The 20,722-nt window shown below is 42.7% G+C and overlaps 1 protein-coding gene and 2 long non-coding RNA genes across 7 annotated transcripts in view; 2 read left to right on the top strand and 1 right to left on the bottom strand.

The window, feature by feature from the left end:
- Positions 1-4,269: 4,269 nt before the first annotated feature.
- On the bottom strand, positions 4,270-13,371 carry LOC123330613. Its single transcript, XR_006546639.1, has 3 exons — positions 13,233-13,371; positions 7,036-7,156; positions 4,270-4,329 (listed from the first exon to the last, which is right to left on the bottom strand). It is a non-coding gene; the product is annotated as an uncharacterized LOC123330613 (long non-coding RNA).
- On the top strand, positions 12,559-13,251 carry LOC123330614. Its single transcript, XR_006546640.2, has 2 exons — positions 12,559-12,684; positions 13,122-13,251. It is a non-coding gene; the product is annotated as an uncharacterized LOC123330614 (long non-coding RNA).
- Positions 13,372-13,467: 96 nt separating the features above from the next.
- Positions 13,468-20,722, top strand: part of FBXW11 (F-box and WD repeat domain containing 11) — a 130,958-nt gene continuing 123,703 nt past the window's right edge. For 2 of the 5 annotated variants that reach the window (XM_025270845.3, XM_025270844.3), the window contains exon 1: positions 13,475-13,885. In XM_025270845.3, coding sequence (XP_025126630.1) covers positions 13,841-13,885 — 45 coding nt within the window. In that variant the 5' untranslated portion in view covers positions 13,475-13,840. Of the gene's footprint in view, positions 13,886-20,722 lie in introns of all 5 variants that reach the window. The other 3 variants (XM_006053697.4, XM_006053699.4, XM_006053700.4) reach the window with 3 other exon arrangements.

The raw sequence follows: 20,722 nt of genomic DNA, 5'->3' as shown, positions 1-20,722 counted from the left end.
AGCCTCTGGCCTATGTACTTACTTTTCCGCACATGAATGAGGAACCAGTGCCCATATCTTGCAACTTCAGGGAACACATATCGGTGTACTTGTGCAGAACTGGGAGGGAAAAAGTCTCTAAATCCTCTCACACCTCTGCCAATCAGTCTCCACAGCTCTCCTGTACACCCTCAAAGTCAGGGATGGGCCTACTAGCTGCAGAACTGGTCTTTCTTCCCCTGCACTGTGAGGTTTGTGAAAGTGTAGTTCTCCAACCAGGGAATGAATCTGGGCCCTCAGCAGTGAAAGCACAGAGTCCTAACCATTGGACCACCAGGGCATTTCCTAGGGTTTTCTTTTTTTTTTTTTTCCCAACAATCTCTTCACAGGTCTTCCAAACTTCATGTAAGACTTTGCATTAAAATGACACCTATTGTTTTCGGCTTTGAGGCCACAACTGAAATTCTGGACTGAAAGAGTTGTATTTTAACATCCTGTTACATGGATAATGGTCCTGGTGCAGACACTTCACTCCAAGTTTGGTAATTCTGAGCCCCAACTGGTTACAAAGTTCTTCTAGCAGACAGAAAAAAGGCAAAAGGCAGACACACAACACTTCCATTCAGGTGGTAGGGACAGAATAAGGCCAGCAACGGACCAAACTTGAATATACAAGCACAACTCATTGGGATTCATGCCTGAAACCTCAGTCATATAAATTCTGTTCTTCCAGCTAGAATTTAGTTCATCAGGAAATCCCTATATAACTTCATCCCTCTGTATCTATACTCTATATCTTATCTATATCTATCTTCAGAATTTAGGATATTCCTTAGGATAAATTTAATACCTGGAACACTCGAAGCTGTTCAGAGCCTCCAGAAAGGCCTGGGATAGGCTTTGGTAAAAAAAAGACTCTTATCAAACTTGCTGAATTTTGCTCTTGTCAGTTCTCATTTCTCACCTCGTTTGCTAGTACCCACCTCATCCTCCCCAGCATGGGAGAAGAAATGCCAGAAAGAGTGATCCCAGCAAGTATGGAGCTGTGAGGGAAATGCGAAGAGCCAGAACACAGGTGGGGAAAGTGATTTTGAATGATTTTGAAAAGGTGTTAGACTCTTAACAGTCTTCAGTGGTAGGGTAGGTAGCCAGAAGTGGGACAAAAGGATTGACTATCTGATGGTTATTTCAACAGGTATGTCTTTGGTTATTAAATTTTTTTAAACATTTATTTTTATTTATTTGGCTGCACACGGTCTTAGTTGTGGGATCTTTAGTTAGTTGCAGCATGTGAGATCTAGTTCTCTGACCAGGGACTGAACCCCAGCATTGGGAGCAAGGAGTCTTAGTCACTGGACCACCAGGGGAGTCCCCCATTATTACTGAGGAGGTATATTATCCTAATCCAATTCTTTCACATTTAGGTCAAGGACTTCTTGGCAGATGTCTAGTCTTATTCAAGATTGAAGGCTTCAGATTCTGGCACTCAGAGTAGCAAGACCCTTTCTTTAGTCACCACAGTGATATTCAGTAGTAATCTTTAACCCTTTTTGCTTACATCACCACCCCCTTCAAATCTTCAAACATTATGCAGTTACACATTTCTTAAACTAAGATCATGGCATCTGGTCCCATCACTTCATGGGAAATAGATGGGGAAACAGTGGAAACAGTGTCAGACTTTATTTTTCTGGGCTCCAAAATCACTGCAGATGGTGATTGCAGCCATGAAATTAAAAGACGCTTATTCCTTGCAAGAAAAGTTATGACCAACCTAGATAGCATATTGAAAAGCAGAGACATTACTTTGCCAACAAAGGTCCGTCTAGTCAAGGCTATGGTTTTTCCATTGGTCATGTATGGATGTGAGAGTTGGACTGCAAAGAAAGTTGAGCGCTGAAGAATTGATGCTTTTGAACTGTGGTGTTGGAGAAGACTCTTGAGAGTCCCTTGGACTGCAAGGAGATCCAACCAGTTCATCCTAAAGGAGATCAGTCCTGGGTGTTCACTGGAAGGACTGATGCTGAAGCTGAAACTCCCAATATTTTGGCCACCTCATGCAAAGAGTTGACTCATGGGAAAAGACTCTGATGCTGGGAGGGATTGAAGGCAGGAGGAAAAGGGGACAACAGAGGATGAGATGGCTGGATGGCATCACCAACTTGATGGACATGAGTTTGAGTGAACGCCGGGAGTTGGTGAACTCCAACTTGAGTGAACTCCAGGGAGGCCTGGCGTGCTGCAATTCATGGGGTCGCAAAGAGTTGGATACGACTGAGAGACTGAACTGAACTGAAACTGGTATCTAAAATTTTCAGTATAAATAGATGAAAAGAATTTTCAGTGTGTTGATAGTGAAAAATTGTTTCAATACTCTTCTCAATGAAATTTAAATAAGAATTTTATACCATCAACCTTTAAAAATACACACGAATAAGCTCTTTTTCAATAGGAGGAAATTTAATATTCTTTTCTTTTCCTCCCTGAACTTGTATTTCCATTCCATTTTCACCAGATAATTTTATCCTAATTTTATCCCAAACATGTTCTAATGCTTAAAAGTGTTTTATTGATCATCCTATCATACTTCTATATGCTCTAATTTGTATTTTCTGTGGCCACAGGGTCAACCTATTAGTAGAAAAAAACCTTTCTGGGTTAAAATAACATGATAATTATTATTAAATACAATTGATTAAACAATAAGTACATTCGAAGTTTAATAATGATTAAAGATAAACATAGAATTTTATTAGAATTATATCTTTTAAATCAACAAATAATTTAAAAAGTAGTTTGCATATCCATTTTACCTTTTTTTTTTTTTTGCATTTCTTTTTCTTGGGGATGGTCTTGATTCCTGTCTCCTGTACAATGTCACAAACCTCTGTCCATCGTTCATCAGGCACTCTATCTATCAGATCTAGTCCCTTAAATCTATTTCTCACTTCCACTGTATAGTCATAAGGGATTTGATTTAGGTCATACCTGAATGGTCTAGTGGTTTTCTCCACTTTCTTCAATTTCAGTCTGAATTTGGCAATAAGGAGTTCATGATCTGAGCCACAGTCAGCTCCCAGTCTTGTTTTTGCTGACTGTATAGAGCTTTTCCATCTTTGGCTGCAAAGAATATGATCAATCTGATTTCAGTGTTGACCATCTGGTGATGTCCATGTGTAGTCTTCTCTTGTGTTGTTGGAAGAGGGTGTTTGTCATGACCAGTGCATTCTCTTGGCAGAACCCTATTAGCCTTTGCCCTGCTTCATCCTGTACCCCAAAGCCAATTTGCCTGTTACTCCAGGTGTTTCTTGACTTCCTACTTTTGCATTCCAGTCCCCTATAATGAAAAGGACATCTTTTTTGGGTGTTAGTTCTAGAAGGTCTTGTAGGTCTTCATAGAACTATTCAACTTCAGCTTCTTCAGCGTTACTGGTTGGGGTATAGACTTGGATTACTGTAATATTGAATGGTTTGCCTTGGAAATGAATAGAGATCATTTTGTCATTTTTGAGATTGCATCCAAGTACTGCATTTAGGACTCTTTTGTTGACTATGATGGCTACTCCATTTCTTCTAAGGGATTCCTGCCCACAGTAGTAGATATAATGGTCATCTGAGTTAAATTCACCCATTTCAGTCCATCTTAGTTTGCTGATTCCTAGAATGTCGATGTTCACTCTTGCCATCTCCTGTTTGACCACTTCCAATTTGCCTTGATTCATGGACCTAACATTCCAGGTTCCTATGCAATATTGCTCTTTACTGCATCAAACCTTGCTCCTATCACCAGTCACATCCACATCTGGGAGTTGTTTTTGCTTTGGCTCCATCCCTTCATTCTTTCAGGAGTTATTTCTCCACTGATCTCCAGTAGCATATTGGGCACCTACTGACCTGGGGAGTTCATCTTTCAGTGTCCTATCTTTTTGCCTTTTCATACTGTTCATGGGGTTCTCAAGGCAAGAATACTGAAGTGGTTTGCCATTCCCTTCTCCAGTGGACCACATTCTGTCAGACCTCTCCACCATGACTGGTCCGTCTTAGGTGGCTCCACACAGCATGGCTTGGTTTCAACTGAGTTAGACAGGGCTGTGGTCCATGTGATCAGCTTGGCTTGTTGTCTGTGATTGTGGTTTCGATCTGTCTGCCCTCTGATGTCCTCCCTCAGTGCCTACCGTCTCAATTGGTTTTCTCTTACCTTGGACGTGGGGTCTCTCTTCACGGCTGCTCCAGCAAAGCGCAGCTGCTGCTCCTTACCTCAGACGTGGGGTAGCTCCTCCTGGCCACGCTTGTGCAGCGTCGCAGCCGCCTGCGCTGCAAAATGGCTGTCTAAGGAGGCCTTACAAATAGCTGTGAAAAGAAGGGAAGTGAAAAGCAAAGGAGAAAAGGAAAGATACATCCATTGAATGCAGAGTTCCAAAGAATAGCAAGGAGAGATAAGAAAGCCTTCCTCAGCGATCAATGCAAATAGAGGAAAACAATAGAATGGGAAAGACTAGAGATCTCTTCAAGAAAATTAGATATACCAAGGGAACATTTCATGCAAAGATGGACTGAATAAAAGACAGAAATGGTATGTACCTAACAAAAGCAGAAGATATTAGGAAGAGGTAGCAAGACTACACAGAAGAACTGTACAAAAAAGATCTTCATGACCCAGATAATCACGATGGTGTGATCACTCACCTACAGCCAGACATCCTGGAATGTGAAGTCAAGTGGGCCTTAGGAAGCATCACTATGAACAAAGCTAGTGGAGGTAATGGAATTCCAGTAGAGCTATTTCAAATCCTGAAAGATGATGCTGTGAAAGTGCTGCTCTCAATATGCTAGCAAATTTGGAAAACTTAGCAGTGGCCACAGGACTGGAAAAGGGCAGTTTTCATTCCAATTCCAAAGAAAGGCAATGCCAAAGAATGCTCAAACTACCGCACAATTGCACTCATCTCACATGCTAGTAAAGTAATGCTCAAAATTCTCCAAGCCAGGCTTCAGCAATATGTGAACCGTGAACTTCCAGATGTTCAAGCTGGTTTTAGAAAAGGCAGAGGAACCAGAGATCAAATTGCCAACATCCGCTGGATCATAGAAAAAGCAAGAGAGTTCCAGAAAAACATCTACTTCTGCTTTATTGACTATGCCAAAGCCTTTGACTGTGTGGATCACAATAAACTGTGGAAAATTCTGAAAGAGATGGGAATACCAGACCATCTGACCTGCCTCTTGAGAAATCTGTATGCAGGTCAGGAAGCAACAGTTAGAACTGGACATGGAACAACAGACTGGTTCCAAATAGGAAAAGGAGTACGTCAAGGCTGTATATTGTCACCCTACTTATTTAACTTATATGCAGAGTACATCCTGAGAAATGCTGGGCTGGATGAAGCACAATTGAGATTGCTGGGAGAAATATCAATAACCTCAGATATGCAGATGACACCACCCTTATGGCAGAAAGTGAAGAAGAACTAAAGAGCCTCTTGATGAAAGTGAAAGAGGACAGTGAAAAAGTTGGCTTAAAGCTCAACATTCAGAAAACTAAGATCATGGCATCCGGTCCCATCACTTCATGGTAAATAGATCGTGAAACAGTGGAAACAGCGGCCGACTTTATTTTTCTGGGCTCCAAAATCACTGCAGATGGCAACTGCAGCCATGAAATTAAAAGATGCTTGCTCCTTGGAAGGAAAGTTATGACCAACCTAGACAGCATATTAAAAAGCAGAGACATTACTTTGCTGACAAAGGTCTAGTCAAGGGTATGGTTTTTCCAGTAGTCTTGTATGGATGTGAGAGTTGGACTATAAAGAAAGCTGAGCACAGAAGAATCAATGGTTTTGAACTGTGGTTTTGGAGAAGACTCTTGAGAGTCCCTTGGACTGCAAGGAGATCCAACCAGTCCATCCTAAAGGAGATCAGACCTGGGTGTTCATTGGAAGGACTGATGATGAAGCTGAAACACCAATACTTTGGCCACCTGATGCGAAGAGCTGACTCATTTGAAAAGACACTGATGCTGGGAAAGATTGAGGGCAGCAGAAGAAGGGGATGACAGAGGATGAGTTGGTTGGATGGCATCACCGACTCAAATGGACATGGGTTTGCGTGGACTCTGGGAGTTGGTGTTGGACAGGGAGGCCTGGCGTGCTGCAGTTCATGGGGTCGCAAAGAGTTGGACATGACAGGGCGACTGAACTGAACGTGCATATCCAAGTATGAATATTACTTGTTGTTAGAATGAGACAGGGTTCAGTGTCAAATATAAATACATTTTTAGATTTTATTTTTACTGATGTTAGTACTAAGAAGACTTGTTCATAGAAGAATGAACATTTCTCACAGAAATAGCATGCAACTTTAAAGATTATTTCCAAGTTGTCATGCCAAATACTACATAGTGGTCTGTTAGGAAAATTATCTTAAATTATCATTAAAACTCAATTCAATCCTCCAATTTTTTGATAGCAAAGTATTGGAAACCACCTGACTAGTAAAATGATTTTTTTTGTATATTCACTCATTTTTTTGTATATTCAATTCCTTTTCTCAATTTCTGGGAAATATACTAAAAAATCTTAACCAAGATTTATGAAATGAATATTAATTTTGCTGGTATAGCACAGATCCTCTACCAAAATTCCTTTGTGTTCATCAAATTCAGCTTCCTTTGCCACTTCTTAGGGCCACATGATTAGGTACTAATGAATAGTGAGCAGGAATAATGTGCTTCTGAATAAACTGGTGAGCTTTTCCTCTATCCTAGCAATACCAGAGACCATGGATTCTAGATGGCGTACAGTAATACAGGATGCAAGGCTAGCTGACTCCATTAGACCTTGTATGAACAAGACATATATATGATGCCACTATGTTTCCAGGGTGTGGAAGCTGAGTAACATCTCAGTTTGACTAAGCCAAACTACATTTCTCCAAATTCTGTTCCTATATGGTTCTGATCAGGGTGAGCCACCAGATGCCAGGAATTGGAAGGTGGAAGTGAAACTGTAGTCATTTTGTAGCCCACATACACTGTCACTGATCTGCTTGCTCACTCACCTCCTTCATGTGAGGAATAGCTGGGTCTGCAATCACTCTACCTTCCTCTAGAGACTCCTCCAGTTTCTCCAATTCCTGGGCAGATGTGCGTGTTCAGTTCCCTGACAAACGGCTCCAGGCTCTGCAAGACATATATACCACCAAGGTCAGGGCAGTGAGAACTGACACAGGTTTTGTCTGACTTTTATGCCAGCTCTCCCCAACCCTTATATCTGTCTTCTTGTCTTGACTGCCTGCCCTGTGGACTTGAAAATCCAGCATCGACACAAAAACTGCAACCTTACAGAGACTGCTGAACTAAACTGGACAATTATGTGAGGCCATCTTGTACAAAAAGCGCCTTAGTAATCATCTTACTGGTTCTGTTTCCCTGATTGAATTCTGAATTACACACAGTTAATTTGCCATGGTGGCACAGTGTACTCCACTCTACACCTTTTCTCACCCTTTCACTTGGAGGTCTTATGTAACTTGATAAGTTAAAAAAATTGGTGGGGAAGATACAAATGTTAATTTCAATACATGTGCCAGTAAATTAATTGATGAAGTATTTTTCCTTATGTGCTTTAAATGTATATTCATAAAAATTACAGAACTAAAGATTTACCTCTCTATTAGTAACATCTGTTAGTGGTGCTATCAAACCAGTCAGCCAAGTTAGAAAAAGTATGGCTTTGTCTTTCCTGCTCAAATAAATGTACTCATATGGGGTCGCACAGAGTCAGACACATCTGAAGCGACTTAGCAGCAGCAGCATGGATATCATGGCAACTATCTTTTTTTCTAGATTCTATACATAGATGGATAAGGCATGGAACTTTGTCATGTGGATAAAATAAGGGGCTCCTACCTTCAATACTTCCCAACATTCTTTTTCCTTTGGTTTCACAAGATTCAAGAAAATTTTGTTCTTTACATTAGTCGGGAATGAGTTAAGTCAAAATTTCACTGTACTATCCTTTACAATGTATTTGAATTCAGAAAAGTCAGCACAGATCAAAATATACCATTTTAAAGTACCACTCTTTACCTTCAAAAGTATTTATAAGAAAAGGCAAGACACAAAGCCCTACCAAGGGTTTATGATGCCTTGATTACAAGAGAACTCGCCAAGTTCAGTATTTGAACCAACTCTTTTTTTTTGGGGGGGGGTAACTCTCAGCTTTCTGTTGCTGCATATCAAATTATCTAAAAATTTAGCAGCTTAAATAATAAACATTTATTATCTCACACAGCCTCTGCAGGGCAGAAGTTGAGGAATGGCTTGGATGGGTGGGTCTTGGCTCAGGGTCTCTCACAAGGTCAAGTTTCGAATGGGACTAGTCATCTAAAGAACCAACTGGGGTGGGAGGAGACAGCTTCCAAGACGGCTTACTCACAGGTCTGGAAAGGTAGAGCTGGCTGTTGGCAGGTGGCCTCAGTTCCTTACCACACGGATGTTACGGAAGGCTGCTTAAGTGACATCATGACACAGCAGCTTGCTTCCTCCACAGTGAGTAATCCAAGATAGAGGGAGCAAGGAAGAACCCACAACTCTCATGACCTAGTCTTGGAAATCACACACCCTCACATCTGCCATACTCTCTTTTGGGTAAATTTAATGTAAAAAATAATTAACTAGTAACAGGGTATTGGAGTAAAGACAACTCCGAAAAATACAGAAGTAGCAGTTACAGGGAGAAGCCACTACCTTTGAGACTGAGGCAGAGTACTCAAGGGAAGGAAGAGACTTGGAAGAATCCTCCCACCCCCACTGCTCGGATGAGATTCAAACCTTACTAGAGAGAGGACAGTTATGGCCCGCTGGATGGTGAAGTTTGCTGAGGTGCTACACGTTGGGGCTGGTAAGTAGGAAAGTGCCTGCTAAGGTGCCCCTGAACTCACTGCAAGCATTCTCTGGAATGTTCCCACCACACGCGTGTGCGTGGGTTCTGCAAGCCATTTGCTGCTGTGCCATAAAGACAAGAAGGAAAAGACTATTCTGGAACAGGGAAGAGATGACCCTTCATTTGGCTGTTTCCCTCTAGGGCTCTCTATTGACAAAGTTAAGCACTGTCAGCTGGCAAATATTTACAAGGTCCCACTCCAGTATTTCAAATCATGGAAAGGAAGGGTGGATTTGGAACTGAGAGGCTATAAATTGCTAATAGGCACTTCCAGGCTCTGCTACAGAAAAATGCATGTATTTGATTATGAAATGCTGTCCGAGACCCCTTGGGAGTATCACGTTATATATACAGTATGTAAATCACACTGCCTTTGTACAATCTGAACAATTCTGAATATTGAAGCATATCTGGACCTCAAGGTTTTGGCTGAGGGATCATGGACCTGTATAAGTTTGTTTTTGGCATGTCATATAAACCCCAAGGTCTTCTGCCATTGTCTATGACAAATCTAATTGCCAGTTGCCATCAAGCCTGAAGAAATAAAAAAATATGTAAGTACCTGAGTTCTTGTTTGAGGAAAGAGCACAATGATAGGTCTTGGCTCAGCTTGCCTCTTATACAGCTTGGGAATGATTTCTATCATATACACAACTTTTTCATCTCACTGAGCTCCTAGAATCTGACCCAATAATATTAGTATTTTTTTCCTCTTAAGGTGGGATATGGTTTTCATAAAAGGATAGAAACCTTGAGTTATCTCCATTACAGTTCCAACGCCCAGGGTTCAAATCAAATATCTATACAGGTTAAGTGTACAACTTAAACAAGTAAAGCATGCAGATATAAGGCAACAGGGAGCAGTGGGAACACTGGCAATCTATAGAGTGCATGCTTTACATAAAGAAGGTAATTGCTATTCACGTGCCAGTGTGCTAAGCTGCTTCAGTCGTGTCTGACTCTTTGCAACCCTATGGACTATAGCCTGCCAAGCTCCTCTGTCTATAGGATTTCCCAGGCAAGAATACTGGAGTCGGTTGCCATTTCCCAGGGGATCTTCCCGACCCAGGGATGGAAACTGCATCTTGTAGGTCCCCTGCATTGGCAAGAAGGCTGTTTACCACTAGAGCCGCCTCAGTTCAGTTCAGTTGCTCAGTCGTGTCCGACTCTCTGTGACCCCATGAATCGTAGCATGCCAGGCCTCCCTGTCCATCACCAACTCCTGGAGTTTACCCAAACTCATTACCATCAAGTCGGTGATGCCATCCAGCCATCTCATCCTCTGTCGTCCCCTTCTCCTCCTGTCCCCAATCCCTCCCAGCATCAGGGTCTTTTCCAATGAGTCAACTCTTTGCATGAGGTAGCAAAGTATTGGAGTTTCAGCTTTAGCATCAGTCCTTCCAGTGAGCACCCAGGACTGATCTCCTTTAGGTTGGACTGGTTGGGTCTCCTTCAGTCCAAGGGACTCTCAAGAGTCTTCTCCAACACCACAGTTCAAAAGCATCAATTCTTCGGCGCTCAGCTTTCTCTATAGTTCAACTCTCACATCCAAACATGACCACTGGAAAAACCATAGCCTTGACTAGATGTACCTTTGTTGGGAAAGTAATGTCTCTGCTTTTCAATATGCTATCTAGGTTGGTCATAACTTTCCTTCCTGCTGCTGCTGCTAAGTCACTTCAGTCGTGTCCGACTCTGTGCAACCCCATAGACGGCAGCCCACCAGGCTCCCCTGTCCCTGGGATTCTCCAGACAAGAATACTGGAGTGGGTTGCCATTGCCTTCTCTAACTTTCCTTCCTAGGAAGCCCCAATTCTATATAACCCCTGCATATTGCTGCCATGCAGATCCAATACAACCAGATAATCTAATTTTTTAAGACAAGTTAGAAATTCAGATTTGAAAATGTGTAACTGTCAACTTGAAACAATAAAAAAAGTGCAGGACAAACATATATAATGGAGGTTCGTATTTAGTTTGTGATTCCGACCCTAGCCCTTTGCTAGTTCCTGTGGCAAGTGCTGATACTTTAAAGGTCTTGATTGGCTGTTACATTAGTGGGCCCCAGTGAACCATGCCTCTGAATTCACAACCTTGTATAGGCCCTTTCCATGCTGACTGTGGGCTTGGCCATCTGGCTGATCTTAGCCAATGGAATATGGGCAACCAAATCTTGGTAAGCATTTGCTCACTGGGGCTTGTCCTCTTGGAAGCTAGTCACCATACAAAAGCCTGAATGGTAAGAAACTGGTAAAGAGAGGCCCTGGAGGATGAGAAACTGTTTTAATGAGCTCTCAGCGATTGCGTTCCCATGAGTAACCTCAGCTTAAACTACGTAGGCCCAGCTGAGTCCAGTTAACCCACACAATGTAAATAATAATAAAGCGCTGTTATTTTAAACTACTATGTCTTATGGAAGCAACCTAGATGTCCAGCAGATGAATGGATAAGAAAGCTGTGGTACATATACACAATGGAGTATTACTCAGCCATTAAAAAGAATACATTTGAATCAGTTCTAATGAGGTGGATGAAACTTGAGCCTATTATATAGAGTGAAGGAAGCCAGAAAGAAAAACACCAATACAGTATACTAACGCATATATATGGAATTTAGAAAGATGGTAACAATAACCCTGTATACGAGACAGCAAAAGAGACACTGATGTATAGAACAGTCTTTTGGACTCTGTGGGAGAGGGAGAGGGTGGGATGATTTGGGAGAATGGCATTGAAATATGTATAATATATATGAAACGAGTCGCCAATCCAGGTTCGATGCGTGATACTGGATGCTTGGGGCTGGTGCACTGGGACGACTCAGAGGGATGGTATGGGGAGGGAGGAGGGAGGAGGGTTCAGGATGGGGAGCACATGTATACCTGTGGCGGATTCATTTCGATATATGGCAAAACCAATACAATATTGTAAAGTTAAAAAAAAAACTACTATGTCTTGGAGGTGGTTTGTAAGATGCAATATGTAACTGAAACAGAGGTCATTTATTTTAACCCCTTTATTCTACTAATGAACGTCTCAAGGCTCAGAGAGGCAAAGGGTATGGTGAAAATAAGACACCAGGTTAGCAGCAATAACTTTCTAATTCTGTGCTCTTTCAGTTCCTTCAGTGGAAAGCAGCAGAAAAGGACTATGAAACTCAAAATCTACCTGCACAGAACTTTACACTGTGTCCTGCCTGCATATAAATTACTCTAATAACTTAATCCTTGGAAATGGAACGATTTCTAGGTCATCTAGTTCCTTCACTTTACAGGTGCAGAGAATGCAAAACACTTGAGAAAGGCTGACATTTGGAAGCCAGCCTGATACAATTGGACGGGTAGTAATGCAATTAGATGATAAACCTGGCCGTCTTAGCTAGGCTTTGTGTTCCTCTGTTAAATATAATCTCACAGAACAATAACGTTAGACAAAGCCATTCTGTGATCATGACAGATCAATACAAAAGCAATACCACTCCTTAATTACATTTGAATACAGGTAAAACATATACATTGTCCAAACCATAAAAAATGACCAAACATCCCCCAACCTGGCTAATGAGGGACTCCTGCTTCTCTACCAATTAGAGTTTTAGACTCATTCTAGCATTCCTTCTTTCTAGGTAAGGTTTATTGGGATACCCAATCAGAGAATTTCCCCACTTCCTGACATCATCTTATCCAGAATAAAGCCCCACTTCCTTAAACCCTCTTCCAAACCACCTGACAACTCCTTCTGAGATGCTCTACAGTTCTTGACGGTGTGTGTCCTCCCTTCCTGCACCCAGTAGTAAACTCAACTTGTTCAGCTATTGGTGTGCCCTTGCTCCCCTTTGGTTAGAGGGTACGGACAGACTTGACAAAGTTCACACAGAGCTGAAGGCCGAATTCACTGGAAGGCGTCTCCAGCTGTATTCCTTCTTAGCACCTGTCACTCCTGCGATTAATGCCTGTCTTCCCCTCACTGGAATTAAACTCCTTGAGCAGAGAGGCCTTGTCTGTAAGGTTCAGAGTTGAATTTCCAGTGCCCACACTGGTACCCAGCAGAGGCTGGAAGTTTAAAAATTTCTGAACAAATGAATTAAAGGGGCTGAATATACACAGATCCCCTTTCATTTCTCAGTTCCTCCCGGTACGTGGTGCATATAGACCATAAACCTTCTCTTCCCCTACTAACTTTCCTAACACTCACTTCTAGGACGCCTCTACTGTCCGAGTCTACCCATCTGCCTGAGATTCTCCCGTTCGTTGGCCGCTCTCCCACGCCTGAGCCCCAAGACCACCCCCTCCTGTCGCACGTCGAACCCACCTGTCGCCCACACCTCACCCTATCCTAAACGCTAGCGGACTAGCAGCGCCGCTACTTCAGCGTCGAGTGGGCGCTGCAGACATCGAACGCGCATGTGCGGAAATCGGTCGCACTATCTCTGACAAGTGAAGAGTTGCCTTGGAGTTTCGGTGCCGGTCCGGGTAGCCTCGGGCTGCCAGGAAGTCGGGGGAAGGTAGCCGGAAGGAGAACCCGAGAGCAGGGCTTTCTGGGACATGTAGTTGGGGCGCTGCCCAGGCCCTACTTTGAGAGAGCCCTTAAGTCTTCAGGTTTGCAAGTCTCGCATTCACAGTCCAATGCTGCTTTCCGCTCCGAATTCCGCTTCGAGCAGCTGGGAGAGAGTGGCCTGCTGTCGGACTCTCGTCCCCACAACGCTCTGCGGGGCCCGCGGCGCCTGCCGGGAGCTGTAGTCCTCGCTCTGCGTACTGCGTTCGCCGAAGGGGAGGGCGGAGCTGCCGGCGGCCCGGGCGGGCTGGCAGCGAGAGTGGGTGCGAGAGCCGCCTCCGCCTCTGCCGCCTCCGCCGTCGCCTCCTCCGCCCGGGCCGTTCGCTGCTGCGCGGGGAGAGCGAGGCGGGGCCGCCGGGGCCGCCATGGAGCCCGACTCGGTGATTGAGGACAAGACCATCGAGCTCATGGTGAGTGCGGCCCGCTGGACCGTCCGTTCTTCCGTCCGACCGGCCCCGGGCGGGCCTGCCCACCTCAACGTCCGGCGCGAGGCCAGCCCTGGCCCTTCCCTGCTGCCTCGGCCCGGACCTGGGCCCCCCGACTTGCCTGGCCTCTGGCCCGGCGCGGTTCCTCCGGATCCCTTGAGCTCGCAGGCCGGAGCTGGCCCGGCCCCCTCCATGCCACTCGGTTTTCCTCCCACCCTCCCTCCCTTCTATCTCCGGGCCCGTCCCTCGAACTACCCTCGCTCGCTCAGGCTGTGGCCTTAGCTCACACTCACTCTAGCATCCCGTTCCCCCTTTAGAAGGTATTTTTTTAATTCTTCCCTGTTTCTCCAGCCCAGGCCTGCATCGCTCTTGCCAGCCCCACTCAGGCCGAGTGAGATGGTGATGGGAGAGGGTACAGAGTAGATCGACAGGGCCGTGGCCTCCGCATCCCGGAAGGGGTCTCAGCACCCTCGTCTCGACCTAGGGCTGTATGGTGCCGGCATCGGCCCTATGGGGGAGGAGGTGGAGAGCTCTGGGGTTGGAGGCTGTGACCGAAAGGGGCCTCTTTCCCGGCCCCCTGTGGTGTCCGGCTTCTCGGACAAAGGGTTTCCTACTCGGCCGAGAGAGATGTTTGCAGAGCAAGGCCCTAGGTACTCTGGATTCCATCTCCCTGTTAAGAGAAACTGTAACTTCACGTTTTCCTCAGCTGCTTTGGGAAATTGGGGAGGAGGGGGGAGGGGCTGTCCTCTTCACTGCCGCCAGTTCTTTCTTCTAGAAAAAAAAGGAGAGGGGGAGCCTACGGCCCAGGGGAAGCGATCTCTCTTCTGTTTAGAAACCTTTGGTAGCCAGGCCAGACTCCCTGAACCCACCAACACCCCAGCCCCCTTCCGCCTTAGGACTTGGATCCAGAATGGGTTTTTAGAAACAGGACCACGAGAGAGTGGCTAGTGGAAACGAAAAATTTGCTACTTGGTGGATGATTTGGCGCAAAAAGTAGAATATGGCAGCTGTTACTGCCAGTTTGAACATTAGGGAAATCAAACTGGGCTCTGGAGAGTTGGGAGGGGGAAGTCTTTGCCTCAGCAAGTGAACATGCCCAGGTTTTCTTCCTGTGGAAACCTTGACAGTGCCTTTGTATCTCTCCAAACAGTAACCTCTTCTACCCTAGGGTTGAGAAGAAAGATGAAAGAATCTACTTAACACAGCAAAATGTTTTCCTAGCCAGATTTTCTCCAGTGTGAAAATGTTTATTGAGTCAGTGATTCCACTGGGTAGGGTCGGTGACATCAGAGCTACTTCCCCCATTTAATGCTATAAATAATAAATGGTGATACTGAAAGTCTGCTGGATAGCCGCATGCTTCTGTGGATGACGGTGTCTGGGGAGTTGATATGCATGTTTTAAAAATGGAAGTACAGTAGCGTAAATACAGAGGCAGCTTAATATTTGCTGTCCTTTGCATAATTCACTGCACTTCTCTAGCAGTCTTGGAAATTAGAGGGCAAAAAAAAGCTCTGGTAGTTTCTGATTTGTGTGTGTGTGTGTGTGTGTGTGTGCGCGCGCGCGAGCGAGCACACGTGTGGTTGCTTTCTAAGGGATACTGATACGAGTTTTTATTTGGTTTTCACTTATTAGGTAACTTGTCAGTACAACTTATCAAACTTTTGTAATCAAGCTTTTGATATTCTGCAAATTTTGTAGGGGTTATTTTGGTAAAATATCCTAATGGAATGACACATATAGTACATATTCTTACATATGTACAATACCTGTACTTACTTACAACAGGAGAAGTAGGACATAGCAAAAAATTGTAATTTGGTATCTCTTTGAAATTGGCTGTTAAATTCTCCTTCCATTTTCATTCATTTAAAAAATAACTAGGGACTTCCCTGGTGGTCCAGTGGGTAGAACTCACTGTGGAGGGCCCTGGTTCTATCCCTGGTCAGGAAACTAAGAATCCACAAGCTGCATGGCGCAGCCTAAAATAAAATAACTAGAATTTTTTTTCAAAAGAATTAAAGTACAGTGTAATCCATTTAATGTCTTTGAATGGATATGGAAAAAAAATTCTTCCTAAATATAACTGGCTTTCTGTGTGTTTTGATTTTACATGATTGTACTTGTCTGATCTGAAAAGATATTTCAGACTTTTCAGGGACATTATTAAGTGGAATTCTTAGAAAATTTAACAGAGAACACTTAATAAGGTAATCATCTGGATCAGTTTTAAAAGTTGCTTTTCATATACGGATTGTGATATTCTCTCAAAGGGCTACCAGTTAAGACTCTTACGCATCTGTTTCGTAAACATATATGTATTTATTTTAGTGTTATAGATAGCACAGATACTTAACAACTGATTTAATAAATCCAGTATCAGGAATAGGAATGATAATGCCTTAAAATCTAATTGCACGTGGCTTTCTGTATTCACTGCATTTTAATTACAGTTTCCAGAACTAGATTAAAAACACTTTTTACACTGGTTTCAAAATAACATGATGAAAGGAGGGGAAGGGGTTAAACTGATGGTATTTTGAAAGCCTAAAGCATGAAATATTTTTAGATTTTTATGAGTCAGCTTCAGTACTCAAATATTTGTGATTGTGCTGCCTGTACCAGTTCGGTACTTAATGGTTAACAGGATAACTTTAAATTGATATTCCAGAGTGTGCTCTATCAAAGAAAGGAAACAGGGTTTCACCAATTTCTTAATCTTCATCCCTCTACTTTCTTTGATTTTGATTCCTCCTTCCTTTTTTTCTTGCACTTTCTGAGTTTCCTAGGAAATAAAACTGGTGATAGAATAATTAAATATTCAAAATATAACCCCTGTTGTTACTCATACGCCTGCCTGTGACCAGGTTCACAAAAAGTGCCTCTCCAGCTGACCTACCTCGTAGGTAGAACTCAGTCTTTAATATAGACTGTAAACTCTTGATCGAGACAACTGAATTTATAATTCCTGATGGTGAATAATTTAACCATCAGATGACTTTCATGGCCTTATATTGGCCCAATACATACCTAGTTTGTGGGACTGCTTCTTAAACTTCTGACTTTGGTTTTCAGTTCAGTTGCTCAGTCATGTCCGAGTCTTTGCAACACCACGGACTGCAGCACTCCAGGCTTCTCTCTCCGTCACCAACTTTGGTTTTAATTAGCCTTAATATTACTGAGCTAGAAAAGGAGTAAACCATTTGGAAATACACAGAAGTTCACCAGGCTTTGTCTAGTGTGGTGGACTTCACTGGGAAGAATGAAAGCTGCATTATGTATCACATGATATTTAATGCTTGAATGGGAAGTATATGTTGTGCTCAGGCCCTTATTACTAGAAAGCATTCTCAGACCTGCTAATTGGAAGAAATGATCATTAGGCCTGCCTGTTAGAAAATAGCAAAAGTTAATGTTAAAGGTTTGGGAAAGATAATCCTGCCTCCTCTGTGGGTGTGAGAGTACCCTTTACCCCCTTTACTCAAGTAATGGGCAGTTTATCCTTTGTTGTTAGCTGCTTGGTTCACTTCTTGGCTAAGTGACCTTAAGTGAATCATTTCCCTTCTGGTTACCTCTGAATGGCTATATTACTTGTTGAATGTAGTAACATGGGTAAAATACATTGGATCTCATTAAGAACTTATAATATCAAATCTATTTTTAGAGCTGTTGAAGTACAGACAGGCCACAAGACCAAAGAGATGAAAGAAACTAAATGACATTATTGGAAGTAATTATCTTTTGTTCTTTTTACATCTCTCCCCCTGCCGCCTTCTAGCCTTTGGCTTTCTAAGTGAAATAGTGGGATTGTTCAGTGGCGCCTTTAAAAAATTGGGTCTTTGTCACCATCACTTATCCTCATTGCCTCTAGCCATGTGCTGCTTTACCAAATGCAGATTAAATAGACAAAGGCTTAAGTAGGGTCCAAATGAAATAAATCACACGCTATTTATAGACCTCACTGACTGGCCTCAAGAGGCTTGTGGCTCAAATATTATCAATTTTTAGTCCTGATTTTGGAGTAGGTTAGATGTCCTTTCAGATTTGATAAGGATAAACCTGAACCTGCTCGCACGTCTTGGCACTCTTGGCCCCTGACTGCTGTCTCCTGGAAACTGAGAGAGCTCTGTAGCACAGGAGGATTGCTAGCCCATTTCATAGGTTTACAGAACAGCACGTGTATTCCTCTGAGTTGTTATGTTTGGTCCTATGAATTTTAGAAACAGACTTTCCTGAGCTGTGAGGAGCCTGGGATCTTGGGTTCCACCTGGTGATATTTACAGTTTAAGGGAAAGAAAGCATTTGAAGTCCTCACAATTCAGATTCCTGCCTCCCTTCCAGCTTTTTCTTCTCACATTCCTCACTTATTCTATATTCCAGCCAAAGTGTGGAGGACCATTGTTCTTCATATTTCCTTTGTCAGCACTGATATGAACTGACCTAAGCCCATGTCTCAGGCTACTGATATTAATGGGAAGGACCTAATAGCTCTCCAGCCAAATTGATTTAGGTGAGATCTCAGCAATCCTCTCTTCCACCCATGTTGATGGAACACCCGTCCTCTTCTCTCCTCTCAGAACACAATTTAGATACCTCTTCTTGATGTCAATTTATATTATGGTGGCAGATATAATTTTGTTTTTATATCGATAGCAATGCCTACATGATAATCATTGTTAAATGAATGAGTGCTGGAACTTTGTATTTATCCTGTGGCACTTGGCATCTTCTGTGCTTGTATTAAGAGTTTCCTGTTTGTGCCCCCTGTTAAATGATAAACTCCTCAACAGCGCCTTCTTGTAGTAGGTGTTCAGTAAATGTTGAGTTGAGCTTTCCTGTTGGTTGCTTACATGTATTATTGCTGTCTGCCTATATCTTAGCCATCCTCTTTTCTGGAAATTCTCACCTATATCACTAATTCTCATAATAACTTGTTCCTAATGCATATGGGACTTACCAGACCTTCCTGTGTATCATGGAAGTTTGATCATGTCTAAAGCTGATTGTCCTTTGAATCCTTCATTATGTTTAGCGCTTGGGTGTGCAATAGATATTGATTTAAATTAATGTTAGATTTTTTTTTCATGCTATGAAACCTTTTTAACATTTCTGTTTGATAATTCTTAAGACAAGTGGGGATGGATAGGGGAGAAAGACTGCTAAAGGGAAAAGAAGGGTGGTATGTGTAGCACAAACTTCTGTTCATGGACATTTTAACCATTATTTACAGACTCTTAAACATATACAAATTGATTTATGTACATCCCAGAGTGTGGGTGATAGCAGAATATTGAGGAAACCAAATTCCTTTTATATCTGTTGATGTGAACTTGCCAAATGGTGATAAGTTCTAAGGATCTGTGACCTTAGAGACACATGATTTAACATAAAGGGCATGGGCTCTAGGGTGAAACACCTGAGTTTGTATCGTAACTCTCACTTGCTGGCTGTGTGACCTGAAGAAAGTTAACCTTTCTCTGGTAAGATTTCACTGTGTGTAAAAATTAAAAAAAAATGCAGGTATCGCTTCAGTGTTGGGAGGATTATGAGAGATGTGTATGAAAGGACCTTGCAAAGACTTGTCTCTCAGCAACTGTCTGCCAAGCTAACTCTCCCCGCAAGTACAGGGACCGTATTTTGTCAAGTACAGTCAAGACAGATGGTGTGAGAAAAGTTTTAGTTTTTGTCCCTGATGTGTGCATGTACTTAATTGTGAAGCTTTGCAGAGGCCTAAAATTCAGTTGCTTTTAGCCATGCATTTAATGAGGCTTCTTTGGGGAAAATGATGAAATCATACAGAGTCAATACTGCCTTGGAAATCTGGGAAATACTCTCTCAATTACTAAGAACTACCAATTAGACATAATTAGACCTGTACTGTTACGGAGAGAACCCACTTTAACCCTGTTTTACGTATCCTGGTAGAAGGAGACTGGTAATTGTTCATACTAACACTGAGCATAGTGATTTATGTTTGATCAATTTAGTTTAGCCAAGGAAATTAGAATTTTTAAATTCTTATTCTTGTTTGCTGGTGATTTTGACCTTTAACAGAGTAAGCGGTGACTGGATACAAGATTTCCTCCTGAGTTCTATTGTTGTTCATTGAATTAGTTGACAAAAGGGGAAAAACCTGTTGGTCAAGAATGTGCTTGTTACCCTCAGTTCAGTTTCTGCTGATCACAATTGCCTAACAGGAAGTTTGTAGGCAAATGAGACACCAGCCAGGTAGACCTGACAGTCCAGTAGCGTATCTACTCTGGATTTTATTAACAAAAGTCAAAGATTGCTGAGTCCAATTATGTCAGCAGGAAGCATTTTTAGGAGATTCCCTCTCAGGGTTAGTCAGCAATGAAGACCTTCACAGAATGGAAAGCTGTGAAGTAGAAACTGTGGGACATTAACATGTAGGTGGAAAAAAAGTTTGTGAATAGAGAGATGTGCAAATACCTAAGTACTATGAATATCGAAAACTGTTCTCTAAGAGCAAACCACTGGTCCACAGAAGAAAAAAAATTAAGTGAGAACTCTGTTAAGAAAAAAGAACCCAAGTAATTATTATTTCAGAGTTAAATTGAGAACTCTTAACCAGTTTTGGGAACTAATGATAAAATGTGTTTTGGTTCTGTGAAATGATTGCTTGGGAGACTCAAAGAGGAAGGGGCAGAGGACATGAAGAACTTAATCCTTACTATCCTGGTCTGGCATCTGTTAATCTTTGTTTCTCTGGCGGAAGGCCTGCCACCAATTAGGCATTCAGTAAATGTTTATTTGAAGGAAAGAGGGGGGAAGTTAACTCGCTAATGGAAGAAAAGGCCTGAT

The sequence above is a fragment of the Bubalus bubalis genome, chromosome 19 (genome assembly GCF_019923935.1).
Source record: "Bubalus bubalis isolate 160015118507 breed Murrah chromosome 19, NDDB_SH_1, whole genome shotgun sequence".
Lineage (NCBI taxonomy): Eukaryota > Metazoa > Chordata > Mammalia > Artiodactyla > Bovidae > Bubalus > Bubalus bubalis.
Note: the sequence above shows the minus strand (reverse complement) of the source record. Positions and strands in the feature narration are given on the sequence as shown.